The sequence below is a fragment of the Suncus etruscus genome, chromosome 1 (assembly GCF_024139225.1).
Source record: "Suncus etruscus isolate mSunEtr1 chromosome 1, mSunEtr1.pri.cur, whole genome shotgun sequence".
NCBI lineage: Eukaryota > Metazoa > Chordata > Mammalia > Eulipotyphla > Soricidae > Suncus > Suncus etruscus.
In genome coordinates, this window is record NC_064848.1 from 117,316,483 (window position 1) to 117,334,280 (window position 17,798).

The following is a 17,798-nucleotide window of genomic DNA, read 5'->3' on the forward strand; positions in this document are numbered from 1 at the left end:
CACTCTTAGTTCTTTTGATTCAAACATAGATTTATCCAACAAATACCAAACAATTTGAAACTAGAATTTGTGGAGTACCTATTTTGTCTTAGACAAATCAAAATGTTTAGTATTTTAAAATGTGTCCACAACTACCTTGTGTATGACCACAGTTATCCTACCTGTAGAGATGAAGAACTCTAGTGAGGCAAGGTCACCTGTATTCCTTCTTCAGCCCCAAGTACTTCTGCATTCTCAGAAGTTTCCTTGGCATCAGCACCCAGCCAGTTTCATTCACCAGCTCTGCCTAATGTTGGCCCCTCCTGCCTTCAAACACAAGGGATTGGCCTGCAGAGAGAGGCAATTCTGAGCTGAAGCTGGGATTGTTTAGGGAGAATCTTTATGAGGAACAAAGGTGGTCCTCCAACTTCCTCTTTCTTTTCACTACTACTTTGATATGCAAAAGTCCACCTGGATCTTTCTCCAGCTTCCCCTACCTGCTTGAATTTGTACATTAAGAATAAAGAGAGGTTTTGATTTTGGCTTGGGTGCAGAGTGAGACTACAAGATGAGAAGCAAACCGATTCCATGATTCTTTCTGACTGGCTTAGTTTATTAATTCTTCGTGGCTACCTGCTTCAGACCCATTCACCCAGGGTTGGAAATATGACATGGGGATTGATTTTCCAAGAGAGGTGAGGGGAATATTATCAAGGAGGGTGCCAGGAGATGTGGAGTTTACCACTATTTTCTTTCTTGGAGCTGAGGGGGTTGGTTTGCATATATGGTGTTTAGATCAAAACTAGGTCAGCTACATACTTACTCACATACATACTTAGCTCTTATTATCTCCATCTCCTTTTCATTCTTAGAAATTAACAATTAGAAAAATGCATATATTCATTGACATGAATGAAAATTAGTTGATTTAAGTATGCTCACCAGGGGCTGAGTGGTTACGCAGCAATAGAGCATTTGCCTTGCATGCAGCTGACCCAGGACGGACCTGGGTTCAATCCCCGGCATCCCATATGACCACCCAAGCCAGGAGCAATTTCTGAGCGCATAGCCAGGAGTAACTCTTGAGTGTCACTAGGTGTGGCCCAAAAACCAAAAAAAGAAAAAAAAAGCATGCTCACAAAACTCTGCTAAAGACATCAATTAAATCTTAAGAAATAATGATTCTGTTTTTGAAAATATTCTTTTGGTTTATCTAATAAATATTTATCTTACTTTAAAAAATAAATTATCACAGAATTGTAAGATGGGAAGGAACCTAAGTAGGTTGTTTATTTAATTTTTTCCTCATAAAGAATATACCACAGTTTATTAACAGTCCAAAGGAGAATCCATAGCTTATCTCATAACAAATTCATCCTTCTATCCTTCACAACAATTTTCTTGTTCTTTCCCCAAAAGAAAAGTCAACTTGCTTTTGAACAAAGCACTGACCTCGTTGTAAGCTAAAGGTTATCTCAGGTGAGTTCTTTTAGATAAACAGTTTCAGGTACAAATAAGGACAAGCACACCAACAACTATGTGTACCTTTTGTTGGAAGAAGGAAAAGCTGTAAAAACAGCTATTGGAAACAAAAAAGTTCTTTTTTATTTATTTATTTATTTTTTTTACAAAAAAGTTCTTATACGTTAGGTTTTGTAGTTTAAGAAAGAAATTATGGCCAAGGCTGGAGTAGGGCATTTTTATCCCCGGCATCCCATATCGTCCCCCAAGCCTGCCAGGAGTAAGCGCTAAGTGCCACTGGTTGTGGACCTGAAAATAAATGAAATTATGTCCATATTACACTTGTGTACTGTATTACTCAAGGGGGAAATAAACTTAGAGTAGAAATATGAGATAAAGAGTTGCCTTCAATGTAAATCAGATACATTGCATCTAATTAGAACAAGAATGGCCTGTATAGGTGAAAATATAACCTACATTAAATATTGATATATAAGATAGTATATATCTTATTATAATAAAGGTATAAGATTATTGTTACAAAGATTACCTATAAGTATTCTTTTTTTTTTTCTTTTTGGGGCCACACCCGGTAATGCTCAGGGGTTACTCCTGGCTATGTGCTCAGAAGTTGCTCCTGGCTTGGGGGACCATATGGGACACCGGGGGATCGAACCGCGGTCCGTCTAAGGCTAGCGCAGGCAAGGCAGGCACCTTACCTTTAGCGCCACCGCCTGGCCCCTATAAGTATTCTTATATTTAATTATTTGTATTTTTCTTGTTTATAAATTGGCCTAATTGCATTTGAGTATGCAGTATTTGTGGTCTGAGAGAACTATTTTACAGTGCATCTTGAGAAACCACTGATAACTTCATCTTTACTCAAAGCAGATACCTAAAAAACTAATTTGTATGTTATGAATCTGTTTTAGTCATATTACTAGTATTGATACTTGGACAATTTAAGAAACTGATGAAGGCTATTTTGAAAACTTAATTTTTAAGTAACATTTTGGGTTTTGATATTTGATAAGCAGATCTTTTTCTTTCAAGTCAAAAAAGTGAGGTGGTTGTCTGCAATTGCTAGGAGAGGAGAAATCTCAAAGGGGCCCCACTCAATCCTGTCACTGAAAAAGTTCAAAAAGTCTTCTGTACTTTCAGAAGGCATACTGACCTCTTGTGACTTGTTCCCTCTCAAGAGTTTCCTTTGACGTCTTTCACCTGGATAAAAAGGATGTGAGAAAGAAGAAGTAAGCAGTGTAATTATAAGCCAGGGTTATAAGATTCTCCATTCTGGAGAAAGGGGTGTGTAGATCTTATCCAGCCTATGTCTCTAGGACAACTCTGAAGTGCTTTTTATTTCTTTGGGTTTTCTTTTGGTGGTGGTGGTGGGGAGTACCCAAGGTCAGAAAGTGCAGTGGGCCACTCCCAGTGATATTCAACAATTCAGTGTTGGGCCCAGTGATGCAGAGCTGCTGAGTCCCAATAGTGAAAAGACTCAGGATTATACCTGATTTGTGCTCAGTGTTTCATGCATGCTGGCAATGTTCTCTAAGTCCCCCTATCCCCTGAGATGAACAGACTACAAAGGGCTAAGGCACTGCTCTGCATGCACCCAATCCTGGATCTATTCCCAGCAATGCATATGTTCCCTAAGCACTTCCAGGAGTAATTCCTGAGCCTCGTTAGAGGCAGTATAATCCTGAGCACTACATACGAGCCCCAAAACGAAACAAAAAGTTAATCTTCAACAATAGCACAACCAAATAATTTCCACTCCAGTATTTACTACAGAAATAAGAACTTCAAAATTCCCAATATAGTTACTACACACCACCACAACCAAACTACCCAAGAGATTATCACTGTCATATTACTTCTAGTACACCTTTCATTACCCATGTTCTCCCTGCACTGTGAGGTAATGTTTTAGAATCAAAGACCAAAGTTCTTTTTATTATCCAACACTGTCTATTTACTTAATTTTCCTATATCACTCATATTTGTCCTCCCTCAACTAAATGATGTTCTCCAGTTCCAACCAAGATACAGCAAAAGAAAACATTTCATCTTTCCTTCTAACTGTATAGTATTCGTTGTGTCTATATATCACAATTTATTTATCCTTTCGTATCTTTAGACATTTTGGTGGTTTCCATGTACTGGTTATTGTAATTAGGTGTTACTCCTAGCTCTACACTCAGAAATTGCTCCTGGCAGGCTCCATAAACCATATGAGATGCTGGGGATTGAACCCACACCTGTCCTGGGTAACCCACATGCAAGGCAAATGCCCTACTGCTCTGCTATCCTATCACAATGGACCCAGAGATGTTGTTGTTTTGTGAATAGATTTTACTAAGTGAATCATGAGTCAGATGGTAACTTTTTTTTTTTTTTTTTTTTTTTTTTTGGTTTTTGGGCCACACCCGGTGACGCTCAGGGGTTACTCCTGGCTATGCGCTCAGAAGTCGCTCCTGGCTTGGGGGACCATATGGGACGCCGGGGGATCGAACCGCGGTCCGTCTCCTAGGCTAGCGCAGGTAAGGCAGGCACCTTACCTCGAGCGCCACCGCCCGGCCCCGAGATGGTAACTTAATTTTTGGAAAAATCTTCATATTTTTCATAGATGTTTAAATAAACAGCATTCCCACCAATAGTGAATAGAAAATTCCTTTTGTACCACATCTCTGCCAAAAAGGATAGCTTCCAGTTCTTATGCACACCATTCTCATTGGTGTGAGATGTAATCTTATTCTGATTTTCATTTCCCTAATAAGTGACAATGAATACTCTCATATGCTTATTGGCCATTCACAAGTTCTTGAGGAAGAATTCCTTGTTTATATCCTCTCCTAAATTTTTAGGAGGTTATTGGGTTTTGTTACTGAGCACTGCAAGTGCTTTATATATTGGACATTAGACCTGTATCTGATGCACTGAGTTCAAATACTTTCTGCCATTCAGTAGTGTCTTCATTTTTAGCCCTTTTCTTTTGCCATGTGAAATTTCTTTAATGTGGTCCTATTTGTTTTATTAGTGGAGTCAAATCATTGCAAACACCTGAGATCTACATCCTAGAGAATTTTAAAGTATTCTCGTAGTTTTAGTCATAGGTTATAATAATAGTAATATGTTCTAGTAAGCTCAAGGTTGCTAAACCACATTAGCTTTTTGCATGGCATGATCCTTATGAATTCTTTTTTTTTCTCTTTTTTGATCCTTATGAATTCTTAATTTTGCATATCATTATTCAACTTTCCCAGCATCATTTGTTGAAAACTTTTGTTTCTTATTGTTGTATTACATATTTAAAGATGGAGCTGGATGGGGCTGGATGGTGATGGATGCCATTCCAGGCCACGTGGCTTCACAACCCCATTCAGCCGGTGAGTCCCAGGCCCAGGTGAAATCACTCACTCACACGCAGGCGTCAGGAAGCAACAACTTTATTCAGGCCCTATCCACCACATGTGTGTGGCCTACTCATAACCTTTCAAGCATTCAGCCATTCTAGGCTTGCCCTGCATCTTATCCTCTTTTCAGCCATCTTCCCTTTGGGCTCCATGCGGCCCAAAGAGCCAAAAGGCCAAGGTCCAAAAGCCAGGGAGCCCAGCCGGGCAAAGAGAGGAATGGCAAAAGGGCCGAATCCCCTGGCTCAGAGGTTTATCTATTCTTTCCAAGACCCCTCCCAGGAACCTCCCAGGAATGGGCCGGGTCTTGCAGGTAGGGTTACACCTACTATCCGGTTCCCAAGACCCCTCCCAGAAATGGGTGGGTCTTGGGTACACTACATCTTATCATAGTCAGAACCATTTTCTTTTTTTTTTTCTTCTTTTTTTTTGTTTTTTGTTTTTGGGCCACACCCGGTGATGCTCAGGGGTTACTCCTGGCTATGCGCTCAGAAGTCGCTCCTGGCTTGGGGGACCATATGGGACACCGGGGGATCGAACCGCGGTCCATCCAAGGCTAGCACAGGCAAGGCAGGCACCTTACCTCTAGCGCCACCGCCCGGCCCCGTCAGAACCATTTTCATAGATTAGTTGTCTTATAAATATGAAGCTTTGTTTCTGAACTCTTCTTTTGCATTGGTCTGAGAGCTTATCATAATTAAAGGACCAAAGTTTTAATTATTACTGATTTGAATTACAATTTAAAAAATCGGGAAATGTGATGACTCCATCTTCATTTTCTTGGAGTAGCTTGTTTATTAAAATTGTTTTATGATTCCATGTAAATTTTAGTTTAGGGTTGAAGTATTAGTACAGTGAATACGATGTGCTTGCCTTGCATGTTGCAGATCTAGGTTTGATTCCTAGTATCCAATACAGTCCTAAGTAGGGAATTAGAAGCCCCAAGCACTGCTGGATATGGCCCCCAAAACAAAAATTTTTAGTATTTATCTATAATATTTGAGTGGCATTGAAATTTTAATAGAATTTGCAGTATATAATCTATATACAGCTTCGGTCATTTTGTGTGTTAATTATTCCAATCCATTTGCATGGAATGATTTCCATTTCCTCAGATCCTCTTCTATTTCTTTCAATTGCAACTTCAGCATGGGGGCCGGTGAGGTGGTGCTAGAGGTAAGGTATCTGCCTTGCAAGCGCTAGCCAAGGAAGGACTGCAGTTTGATCCCCCGGTGTCCCATATGGTCCCCCCAAGCTAGGGGCAATTTCTGAGCACTTAGCCAGAAGTAACCCCTGAGCACCAAATGGGTGTGGCCCGAAAACACCAAAAAAAAATTTTTTTTCAGCATGTAAGTCTTTTATATCCTTTGCTGATTCCTAGGTATTTGATGTTTGTTTTGGCATTATGTGAAATGGGGTTATGTGTTTTTTAATTTTTATCTTTATTATTTGCCTACAGAAATGCAACAGATCTTAATTGTTGACTTTATAGCCTATTACTTTGATGTACTGGCATATGTTTCTAAGAAACTTTCAGTGCAGTGTTTAAAATCTTCTATGTATATAAATCATGTCATCTATAAATAGCAAGTTTATCATCTAATCTGGGACTCTTTCTTGTTTAATTGCTGTGATAAGGGTTTTCAACACTATACAGATTAGTGGGGAAAGTGAATATCTTTGCTTTGTGTCTGGTCTCAGAAAGAAGGCTATCTGTTTTTTGCTGACAGAGTATGATGTTGACTGTATGTTTGTTGTAAGTCTGGTCATTATGATCTTCAGATGCTTTTTTTCTATCCCTATTTTTTGAGGATCTTGTCAAACACTGCAATAAATAGGATATTACTTTTATCTTTCCTTTTTTTGATTGGTGTACGCTATCAGCTGATTTACATATATTGAATCATACTGATATACCTGAAATGAAATGCTATTAGCAAAAAGCATGTTTTTTTTGAGGGGGTGGGGCAGAAATAGGGCAGTTTTGGCCATACCAGCCTGTGTCCAGGGCTAACTTCCTTACTCTGTTCAGGGTCATCCCAGGCAGACCTTGGAGGACCATGTGGGGTGCTGAATATTAAATTAAGATCAGTATGTATAAGGGAGAAGTACTTTACCCACTTTACTACCTGGTTCCTATTTTTCTCCTTAGGAAAACAGATCATTTAACTTCTTTTTTTTTTTTTTTTTTGGTTTTTGGGCCACACCTGGTGGTGCTCAGGGGTTACTCCTAGCTGTCTGCTCAGAAATCGCTCCTGGCAGGCACAGGGGACCATATGGGACACTGGGATTCGAACCAACCACCTCTGGTCCTGGATTGGCTGCTTACAAGGCAAATGCCACTGTGCTATCTCTCCAGGCCCCATTTAACTTCTAAGACTGAAAATTCTCTTGTTATTTCTTTTGTTATATGCTTATTTTTGTTTCCACAGAAGAAGGGTAAAGGAAATTTAAGACTGGTCTTATTCATTTTCCAAATAAACTCTGTGAGATGCTCTGAAAGATGATCTATCCTCCTCTAGGTCATAAACAGAATGACTCTACAGCAAGGCCCATATTAGCATCTTTAACTCCTATAACCCTTAATACCTCAATGCCTTCCAAGAATCAATGTTGCAAAGAAGCAATAAGCTAATCCATGCAACAGGATCTGGCTTTATTATTTGCACAAAGTAATGGTTACTTCACCTCCACAACACACATAATTCTGATAAATCACAAGGATTTACATAGCAAACAGGTAACATAACAAAGATGAATCTGGTTGGCAGATAGCAGTGTTTCTCAGACTTTTCCAACTATGGGCCCCTGTGACCTTGTGTTGTTTCTGTGGGTCTGTCCTACAAGTTGGCATCATCATTCTCTAGCACATATATGGCAATTCCATATATGTGTTTTTTCACTTGTGGGCTTCCTTTGACTATCCTGGATATTCATATAGTCCCCAGCTGAGAAACACTGGCACAAAGACTGATTCATATTAGTTGTATATGTTACTAGATTCTGTGAAATTCAGAGAAGTTAAAGTAGTGTGGTTAAACAAGATATGTTTTTTCTCTCCCTTCACTTCCCTGCCCCATGCTGGGAATCAAATAAAGAAAGCATAAAAAAAAAAAAAAACATTCTACAAAGAAAACATTAGCTACATTGTGAACAATTTTAAACTCATTAGCTTTTAACAATAGATTTCAATATTTTATTTGTTAATGATAAGGATATTTTCTCAGTAAATTCAATTAATTTTACAACACAGAATTATATATGAGAGCATTAAAAAGTCAATTTACACTATTTTGAAATTCCAGGGGCAAATGAAGTTTGACAGTTACTTGTTTGAATAAACAATGTTACAATAAGAAGATTTTAATAGAAAAGTATAATTGGTTCATTCAGATTTCAAACGTGAAAGTTCATTGACAAAAAATTTCTATTTTTTCTATATGTTTGGATACAGAAGTTAAAAGGAACATTTAGATTTAAAAATGTGAAAAAAATTAAATGATTTACATGAAGAAGAAATTAACTTTTCCAATCATGGGTTTTCATAAGAAAACCAATGACAAAATATTTTCAACATGATGATGGTGGTGATTAAAGCAAAAATACAAAGTATGTGATATTCTCAGTTCTTATTTGGCACAAATATTAGTATATTTTCAAACATCAAACTATCAATATCTACTAAAACCAACTAATACAATGATGATTCCTGCAGTGTATTTATTAAACATCATAAAAATCTAATTCCAAAATGAATTCTATAATCCAACATTCCCTCTGTGATATGCAAGCTGAAACAAGTATTGCCTGTTTCAGGATTCCCCAGAATTCAAAAGCATTTCAAAGGAAATCATGCTGAACCATAAATCCTCACAGAATTTGGTGGACCTCCTGACCATGACCTCACTTATGATAATGTGTACACAAACTCATCACAATTTTGAAAAAAATGGCAGACCTTCATACATGTCAGCTTTGAGTTTTATCCAATCATTTATTTTCTGTAGAGTTGTTTTTTCTTGGCTTAATATTTTTGCAAGTTTTTTCATTTTTTCTTCGTTTCTTTCTATGTACTTTGACCCTTCCAATTGCAGCTGATCCAGTTTTTCATTTCGACTCTCATCTAGAGGTATATTTTCACACATTACAGGATTAAATCTAAAATAGGTATCAGGAGGTAACAGACCATCAAGCATTACGTGGACTTCTGTCAAAACAGAGAGAAGATTGGGTGAGAAAACTTTTGAGTTACTCTACATTTTTTTTTATTTAAAATTATTGTCTTTTAGGTCAAATGATAAAGCCTTTCTATTTCTTCACTACCACTATAATAGTAGGGGTAAGAAATGCATAGCAAGAAACAGAATTACAAAATAGAATACACCTCCCAAAGTAACCTGACAAGTTCTGAAAAAACACATTGTTTTGTTACTCCAAGTGTCATGGCATAGGATTTCCCATCACTCACAAAAGTTCCTTTACATATTCTAGGAAGACAACTCAAGTGGCAGAGCACATGCATGGCATGTGAAAAGCTCAAGTTTGACCTCCAAACTACATGGACCCTGGGCACCACCCAACTGCTAAACCAACTTCCCAGAATCACCAAACTTGAGCATAAACAGGATGATACCTCTATTAAGCATCATTGAAAGTAGCCCCTATATAAAAAGAAGTTCCTTCATGTGTCTTTTCTAGTCATTTTTTTCTAGGGTTCTATATAAGCAGAATCCTATATATACTAGTTTTCTTGTGTCTAACTTCCTTTACTTAGCAAAATGCTTTGAGATTCATGTTATAGCATTAAAATAGATGTTTCTAATTTGGGGCCAGAGAGATACTTGAATGGCTCAGTGCATTGAAAGGCCCAGGACTTACAAGCAGCATTGGTGGAGACCCCTGACCACTGCCATGTGTGTCTCCAAGACACCAAAACAAACAAGCTTCTTTTTCATTATGGAGTAATATTCATTTGTACAGATACACTACAATTTGTTTTCTCTTATTCTTGTTTTCTTCAGTTTTACCTATTTAGAATGTGATAATCATTGAAACTTTGGTGTGTATGTGGGGTGTCTCTGTGGAAAAAGTTGAAAGTTTTAAAATATGAATATCTAATGGCTGTCCCAGTAGCACTTGTTGAAAAAGTTTCTTTTTTATTTACTATTCTTGTGTTTTTTTGTTTGTTTGTTTATTTTTGGGCCACACCTGGTGACGTTCAGGGCTTACTCCTGGCTATGCACTTAGAAATCGCTCCTGGCTTAGGGGATCATATGGGATGCTGGGGATCAAATCCAGGTCCATCTTGGGTCAGCTGTGTGCAAGGCAAAGGCCCTATCACTATGCTATTGCTCTGTCCCCAGGTTGCTTCTTTCTTTTGCGAATTTTTTGCCAAAAATCTTTGAGACTTTTATGTATAGATCATTAACTATACTGACAATGTAGCACTGTTCTCTTATTATAATTAAGGTCTAATTTTGTTCTTTTCCTTTTTTTTTTAACTTATATTGATTGATTGATTGATTTGTGCCACACCCAGAAGTGGTCAGGGGCTACTCCTGGCTCTGTACTAAAAAACACTCCTGGCAGACTGGGGGAACATATGGCATGTCTGCAATCAAACCGGGTCGTTCCAGTTGGCTGCATGCGAGGCAAATGCCCTATAGCTTTGCTATCTCTCTAGACCTCCTTTATCCTTCCTAAACTCTGTTCCTGAACAGCAAAAAGACTGTCATGTGGGGGCTGGAACAATAATACAGTACACAGGGCATTTGCTTTGCATAAGGTCGACCTAGTTTTGATCCCTGGTATCCCATATGGTCGCCTGAACACTATCAGGAATGATCCCTGATCACAGAGCCAGGAGTAATCTCTGAGCACTGATGGTGTGGCCTCCAAACAAAACAAAGACAAAAACTGTAAGACTGTCATAAGTTTTGAGAGTTCCCAAAACTTCTTGTACTATAGCCCACGTTGGGCAATTATAGTGATTATTTTTCTCTGTCTTTTAATGTCTAAAACCATTCTTTTTTTGGTGACCGATTTCTAATGGCTCAGGTAGGGAGGAAATTTAAGAGTTTATCTCATGTGTTTTATCTGAGCCAACCTAACACCTCTTCTTTTCTGTTTCTTGAGTAACTCAGGAATCTCCAACCAAATCTGAGTCTGCTCCACATTAGGAATTTTTCCAACTAACCCCCAGATGGAAAACAACCTATTCTAGAGTAAAACTTGAAACTCTTTCCATTTATTGTACCCCCTTGCCAGAAAAATTTTCACACAATTCCACTTACACAAACACATAACATTTACTGATAAAAAACCATCACAAAATGTATCTAAAATACAAAACACTTGAAAGTTGCACAATCACATATGGGGCTGTGACCCAGCATTTCAAAGCCAATGTCTTGGGTTACTTGGAAGAATTAGTTGAGGACAAAAGAAAAACAATAAAATACTTGCTTCCAGGTGCTCAGCTTCCTAAGTCTGTAATGTGGGTCTCTGGCATCTCCCAGCATCTTTAACCAGCATTTCCACTTTGGAGCAAACAACAGAATTCTGGAAGTTAAAGTACCTTAAGGCAGCTAACAACCTGACTAACCTTCAGTATCTGTTGCACTGTTGATGACATTGGCCAGTTTGGTTTTCAGGCTTGTATGTGTCACATTGTTTCTCACATCGCTCTCATAGCGTCCAGTGCCCAGGGAGACTATGCACTCTAATGGCACATCAGGCCAGAGACATTTACATTCGTGCATTGCTAATGCTGAAGGGTTATTCAGAAGCAAACCTCCATCCTGTAAAATAGAAGTTAAAAAATAAGCACAAACTCTTAAAAGTGAAACTTTATTGTACAAATATAAACATACAATGTTTTTTAACTAGTCTGAAAACCAAGCCACTTAGTGAGTTGATCAAACTATTTTAAGAGATTCCTTTAAAGTGAGTTTATTTCATATCTTAGACTGCAACAATCATAAAAACTCACTGGCCTCATTAAATTTTTTCTTTTAGGCTTCCCTTTTTTGGGGTGAAGGGGTGTCACACCTGGCGATTCTCAGGAGTTACTCTTGTCTCTGCACTCAGGAATCACTCCTGGCAGACTCAGGGGACCATGTGGAATGCCAGGGATCAAATCTGAATTGGCTGCTCACAAGACAAGCACCTTACCCATTGTACTATCAATCCAGCCCTAGGCTTCCTTTCCTTTTATGAAAGTTCTCTGGCCATCTTGGATTGAGTTCCACATGTTGATCATACTATTGTAATGAATTCCCTTTAAAAATAGGTACACTTGGGGCCAGAGCGGTGGTGCTAGAGGTAAGGCATCTGCCTTGCAAGTGCTAGCCTAGGACGGATCGAGATTTGATCCTGGTGTCACATATGGTCCCCAAGCCAGGAGCAAATTCTTTTTTTTTTTCTTTTGGTTTTTGGATCACACCCAGCAGCGCTCAGGGGTTACTCCTGGCTCTACGCACAGAAATCACTCCTGGCACGCTGGGGGGGGGGGATGGGGGGGACCATATAGGATGCTGGGATTCGAACTACTGTCCTTCTGCATGCAAGGCAAATGCCTTACCTCCATACTGTCTCTCCTGCCCCATGATCTACATTCTTAATTTCATGCCCTTGCATATGTTTTCATCTCTCTCAAAATGCTCTTTCCCTAGATCCTTTCTTTACTTAACTAATTCCCACCATTGCTCCAGAAACAGTTCAAGATGCCAAGAGATAGCACAGCAAGTAAGGCATTTGCCTTGCACATGGCCAACCGGGGTTCAATTCCCGGCATATAGCCCCTGAGCCTGCCAGGAGTGCCCCCTAAGGTTTTTCTGGGTGTGGCCCAAAACCAAAAAATAAAAAGATTCAAGAGTAATTTTCTTTTCCAGAAAGTACCTAACTGAGATATTCCTAACATACAGTAGAAAACACATATCTCTGCTAGCAGTTAATATACTCCTCAATATCTTAAGTTTCCACATTTGTAATTCTCTCTCTCCCTCTCCCTCTGTATCTCTCTGTCTTCTCTGTCTGTCTCTCTCTCTCTCTCACACACACACATACACACAATCTGTTATTTTAAAAGATGTCTTTCAGGGGCTGTGAGATAGCATGGAAGTAGGGCATTTGCCTTGCATGCTGAAGGATGATGGGTTGAGTCCCGGCATCCCATATGGTCCCCAAAGCCTGCCAGGAGCAATTTCTGAGCTCATAGCCAGGAGTAACCCTTGAGCACTGCCGGATGTGACCCCAAAACCAAAAAAAAAAAAAAAAAAAAAGAAGCAGATTTCATCATAGGCTCACAATAATTTTAGGCTTTTGACTCTTTCTACTAATGCCCCTTGATGGCTGTGATGTGTTTCAGTTGGGACTCTCTGAAACCTAGACTATAGAAAGCAGGTCTGTGACTGACCACAGGTAACAATTTAAAAAAAATAAAACATGGGAGAGAATGGGTATACCTCATTTCTCATCATGTGGTAGAAGGTCTCCTAAGAACTGTGAAACCTCTCTTGCTGTCTATGGTGACAAAGAGGTTATCAGGTTTTGAAATAGACTGAGGAAATAGCAGAACACATGACAGCACTATATTTAATGACTCTATGGACTTAAAGACCAATAAGGCTGTATGTAAATAACTGCAGGTTGTTTTTTTTTTGGTTTTTGGGTCACACCCGGCAGCACTCAGGGGTCACTCCTGGCTCTACACTCAGAAATCGTTCCTGGCAGGTTCGAGGGACCATATGCAATACCAGGATTTGAGGATCTGGATTCAGAGCCAGGAGTAAACCCTGAGTGTCTCAGAGTGTGAACCAAAAATTTAAAAAAAAAAAAAAAAGTTGCTGATTTTATTTTATTTATTTATTTTGGTTTTTGGGCCACTTAGTGGCGCTCCGGTTATCCTGGCGCTGTGCTCAGAAATTGCTCTTGGCAGGCTTGGGGATCATATGGGATGCCAGGAATCGAACCAGGGTCCATCCTGGGTCGGCCATGTGCAAAGCAAACACCCTACCCTGTGCTATTGCTCGGACCTGAATTGCAGCTCTTAATGATGGATTTCTGATGATCTGTAGTTTTTTTAAATGAATTGCTAGATGCTCTATAAAGTTGAATATCATTTATGCTCACTTTTTTTCTGTTAATAGTCATTTAATTGTCACAATTTTTTTCTTATTTCCCTATTTGTGGATATCTTAACTCACAATAGTAAAAAAAAATTAGTGATGAAAGTTTTTGAACTGATATCTCCAAATGTTTTTGCATTTTAAGGTTGTTTTTTAAAGACTTTATTTTGATGTGGGGCCACATCTGACAGTGCTTAGGGATTATTCTCATATGATCTAGAAAATTGTTGTGTTTCAATATATTGCTTCCCCCTATCACTTCCACATATATTTTTTAAAGGGCATTTTCATACTTTTTACACATAATTACTCCTTTTCTCCCTTCTTTATAAAAATTTTATTGAGATATACTTGAGATTGATACATATTTAATAGACAGAATATGTACTTGTTTGATTATATTGCCTTGATGCATTTGGTTGTAAACAACTTTTTTTTGAGGGGGTCAGACCCGGCAGCGCTCAGGGGTTACTCCCGGCTCTGTGCTCAAATAAATAAAAATAGAAAATAAAAACAATAAAAACGGGAGCCGGAGAGATAGCATGGAAGTAAGGCATTTGCCTTGCATGCAGAAGGACGGTGGTTTAAATCCCAGCATCCCATATGGTCCTCTGAGCCTGCCAAGTGTGATTTCTGAGCCTAAAGACAGGAGTAACCACTGAGAGCTGCTGGGTGTGACCCAAACCAACCCCCAAAATAAATAAAAACAAATAAAAAATGTACATGATGAGGGTTTTGGAATGTGGCTCAGCAGTAAGAGCACATGCCAATCTAAAACTACCTCATTTTCTAGTAATAAAACTATTAACATTGATTATGAGTCACAGTATATAAAATATAAATTTGAAATTTCCTAAAATGGGGCTGGAGAGATAGTATGGAGGTAGTGTGTTTGCCTTACATGCAGAAGGTCGGTGGTTTGAATCCTGGCATCCCATATAGTCCCCCGAGCCGGCAAGGAGCGATTTCTGAGCATAGAGCCAGGAGTAACCCCTGAGCACTGCTGGGTGTGACCCAAAAACCAAAAAAAAAAATTTTTTTTTTCTAAAACATGCTCTCAAGTTAGGAACCCTGTTAACTTCAGAAAAATGATTAAAAATACCTTGCCTACCTCATTGTTCTGCTATTTAAACAAAACAAAGTCTACTTAATTTAGCTCTCTGAACAGTGAGGTTTAATAAGTCTACTTCTTTATTTTATTTGTATTTTGGTTTTTGGGTCACAACCGGTGGCACTCAGAGGTTACTCCTGGCTCTGTGCTCAGAAATCACTCCTGGCAGGCTCGGGAGACCATATAGGATGCCGGGATTTGAACCACCAACCTTCTGCATGCAAGGCAAATGCCTTGCCTCCATGCTATCTCTCTGACCCAAGTATACTTCTTGTTTTTTGTTTTTTTTTGTTTTTTTTTTTGTTTGTTTTTGGGCCACACCCTGTGATGCTCAGGGGTTACTTCTGGCTATGCGCTCAGAAGTTGCTCCTGGCTTCTTGGGGGACCATATGGGACACCGGGGGATCGAACCGCGGTCCGTCCTAGGCTAGCGCAGGCAAGGCAGGCACCTTACCTCCAGCGCCACCGCCCGGCCCCCCAAGTATACTTCTTACTGACATAAATTTTAAAAGATAAGTTGTGATGCCAACTTACCTGGTGAAGATCATTTCCCAATGCATACTCTGCAAAGTAGCCTGGAGCAGCGGATGAGGCTCTAATGGCCTGCCACATTTTATAGTGACAGCCTCCCATATAGTGAGAGTTGATTCCAGGAAAATGTCCATAGTTTCTGAACACAAAAGCTTTTGGAGTTATTCCTCTGTTTACCACGGTACTTACTGCAGCAACCTGATGAATTGAAAAATAGGGCCGGAGAGATAGCATGGAGGTAAGGCGTTTTGCCTTTCATGCAGAAGGTCATCAGTTCAAATCCCGGTGTCCCATATGATCCCCCGTGCCTGCCAGGAGCAATTTCTGAGCCTGGAGCCAGGAATAAGCCCTGAGCACTGCTGGGTGTGACCCAAAAACCACAAAAAAAAAAAAAAGAAAAATAAATAATACCCTTTGAAAGCAACAATATTTGGAATCTGTAAATATTAGATATTTTAGTTATAAAATGGAACAATCTACAACTCCACCCATCAATGTACATGTACAGCCATAACTTAAATATTTAGCAAAAAAAAACCCTTAAATTTTATTCTAATTTTTTTTGTTTGTTTTTGGGTCACCCCCGGTGGTGCTCAGGGGTTACTCCTGGCTGTCTGCTCAGAAATAGCTCCTGGTAGGCACGGGGAACCATATGGGACACCGGGATTTGAACCAACCACCTTTGGTCCTGGATCGGCTGCTTGCAAGGCAAACGCCGCTATGCTATCTCTCCGGGCCCTATTCTAATTTTTTTAAATTTTAGTTCATTTTATTTTATGTTGGGGCCACATCCATTGATGCTCAAAAATCTGCACTCATCCAAAAAAAAAGGGGGGTGGCTAGAGCAGTGGTGCAAGTAGTAGGGTATTTGCCTTGCACTCGGCTAACCTAGGACAAACTGCGGTTCCATCACCCGTTGTCCCATATGGTCCCCCAAGCCTGGAGTAACCCCTGAAGGGTATGGTCCAAAAAAAAAAAATCTGTACTCAAGTATCACTCACTACTGGTAAGATTAAGGAGTCCCATCTGAGATGCTAGGGAATGAACCCTAAAACCAATAAATAAATAAGAATTAGAGCAGCAACAAAAAGTTGATACAGGGCCCAGAGAGATAGCACAGCGGCGCTTGCCTTGCAAGCAGCCGATCCAGGACCAAAGGTGGTTGGTTCGGATCCCGGTGTCCCATATGGTCCCCCGTGCCTGCCAGGAGCTATTTCTGAGCACACAGCCAGGAGTAACCCCTGAGCACTGCCGGGTGTGGCCCAAAAAACAAAAACAAAAAAAATAAAAAAAACTTAAAAAAAAAAAAAAGTTGATACAGGTGGGCAAGCTAGAATGCATCTTAGGTACCTCTCCAAAAGAGCTAAGGACATGTCATTATCAGGATCTCGAAGATCAACCTGATTTAATCTGGATAGTTTCATTTCACTGTGCTTGGCTCCTTAGTCTGTATTTTTCAGAAACCCCTTTCAATTACTGCATTTCTCCACTACTCCTATACAGGCTCTGTTTTTGTTAGGCAAGCTCTAACTCATCAGCCTTCACAGTGCGATCTAATCTCACTTCCTTAGAGCAGCCTTCCTCAGTTTCCTGTAAATACATGTTGCTTGCAGAATATTGCTTTAGTGCTCCACTGCACTAATTCAAGAAAAATGAAATCTTATTTTTTATAGTTATCTGATACTGCTTAGTGCACTTAAAAATTAGTACATGAAATTATACCTAATAAATTTGTCCAGACAACCTAGCATGGTGTTGGCACATTTGCCATGGGATCAAGATATTAGGAAAGGATGAAAAAAATAAGCAAGTAAGGGGAAAATAAGCAAGCATAAAGAGAAATGCATTAGGGAACTGCATTTGATTTTTTTGTTTTTGAGCGGTCCACATCTTGCAATACTCATGACTTACTACTTACTCCTCCTGGCTCTACACTCAGAAATCATTCCTGGTGATGCTCAAGGATCCATATGGGATAATGGCGTTTGAATCCAGGTTAGCCTCATGCAAGGTAAGTGCCTACCCACTGTACTATCACTCCAGCCTCTACATTGGATTTTTTAAATGATTACAGCTTTTTATCCAAAAATAAATATAATCTTTATAAAAAAATTATTCTTTAATAACAAGTTTTATGAAGGAACACAGAACTCAAGTAGTAATCTGATCACTGGG

The 17,798-nt window shown here is 39.3% G+C and overlaps 1 protein-coding gene across 1 annotated transcript in view; it reads right to left on the minus strand.

Annotated features, from left to right (window-relative positions):
* Window positions 1–7,488: 7,488 nt before the first annotated feature.
* The window catches only part of PNPLA8 (patatin like phospholipase domain containing 8), a 41,343-nt gene continuing 31,033 nt past the window's right edge, over window positions 7,489–17,798 (minus strand). The window contains exons 8-10 of the mRNA XM_049783188.1: window positions 15,627–15,821; window positions 11,458–11,653; window positions 7,489–9,060 (exon numbers count right to left, since the gene is read on the minus strand). Of these exons, the coding sequence (XP_049639145.1) occupies window positions 8,786–9,060; window positions 11,458–11,653; window positions 15,627–15,821 (666 nt within the window). The 3' untranslated portion in view covers window positions 7,489–8,785. The remainder of the gene's footprint in view (window positions 9,061–11,457; window positions 11,654–15,626; window positions 15,822–17,798) is intronic.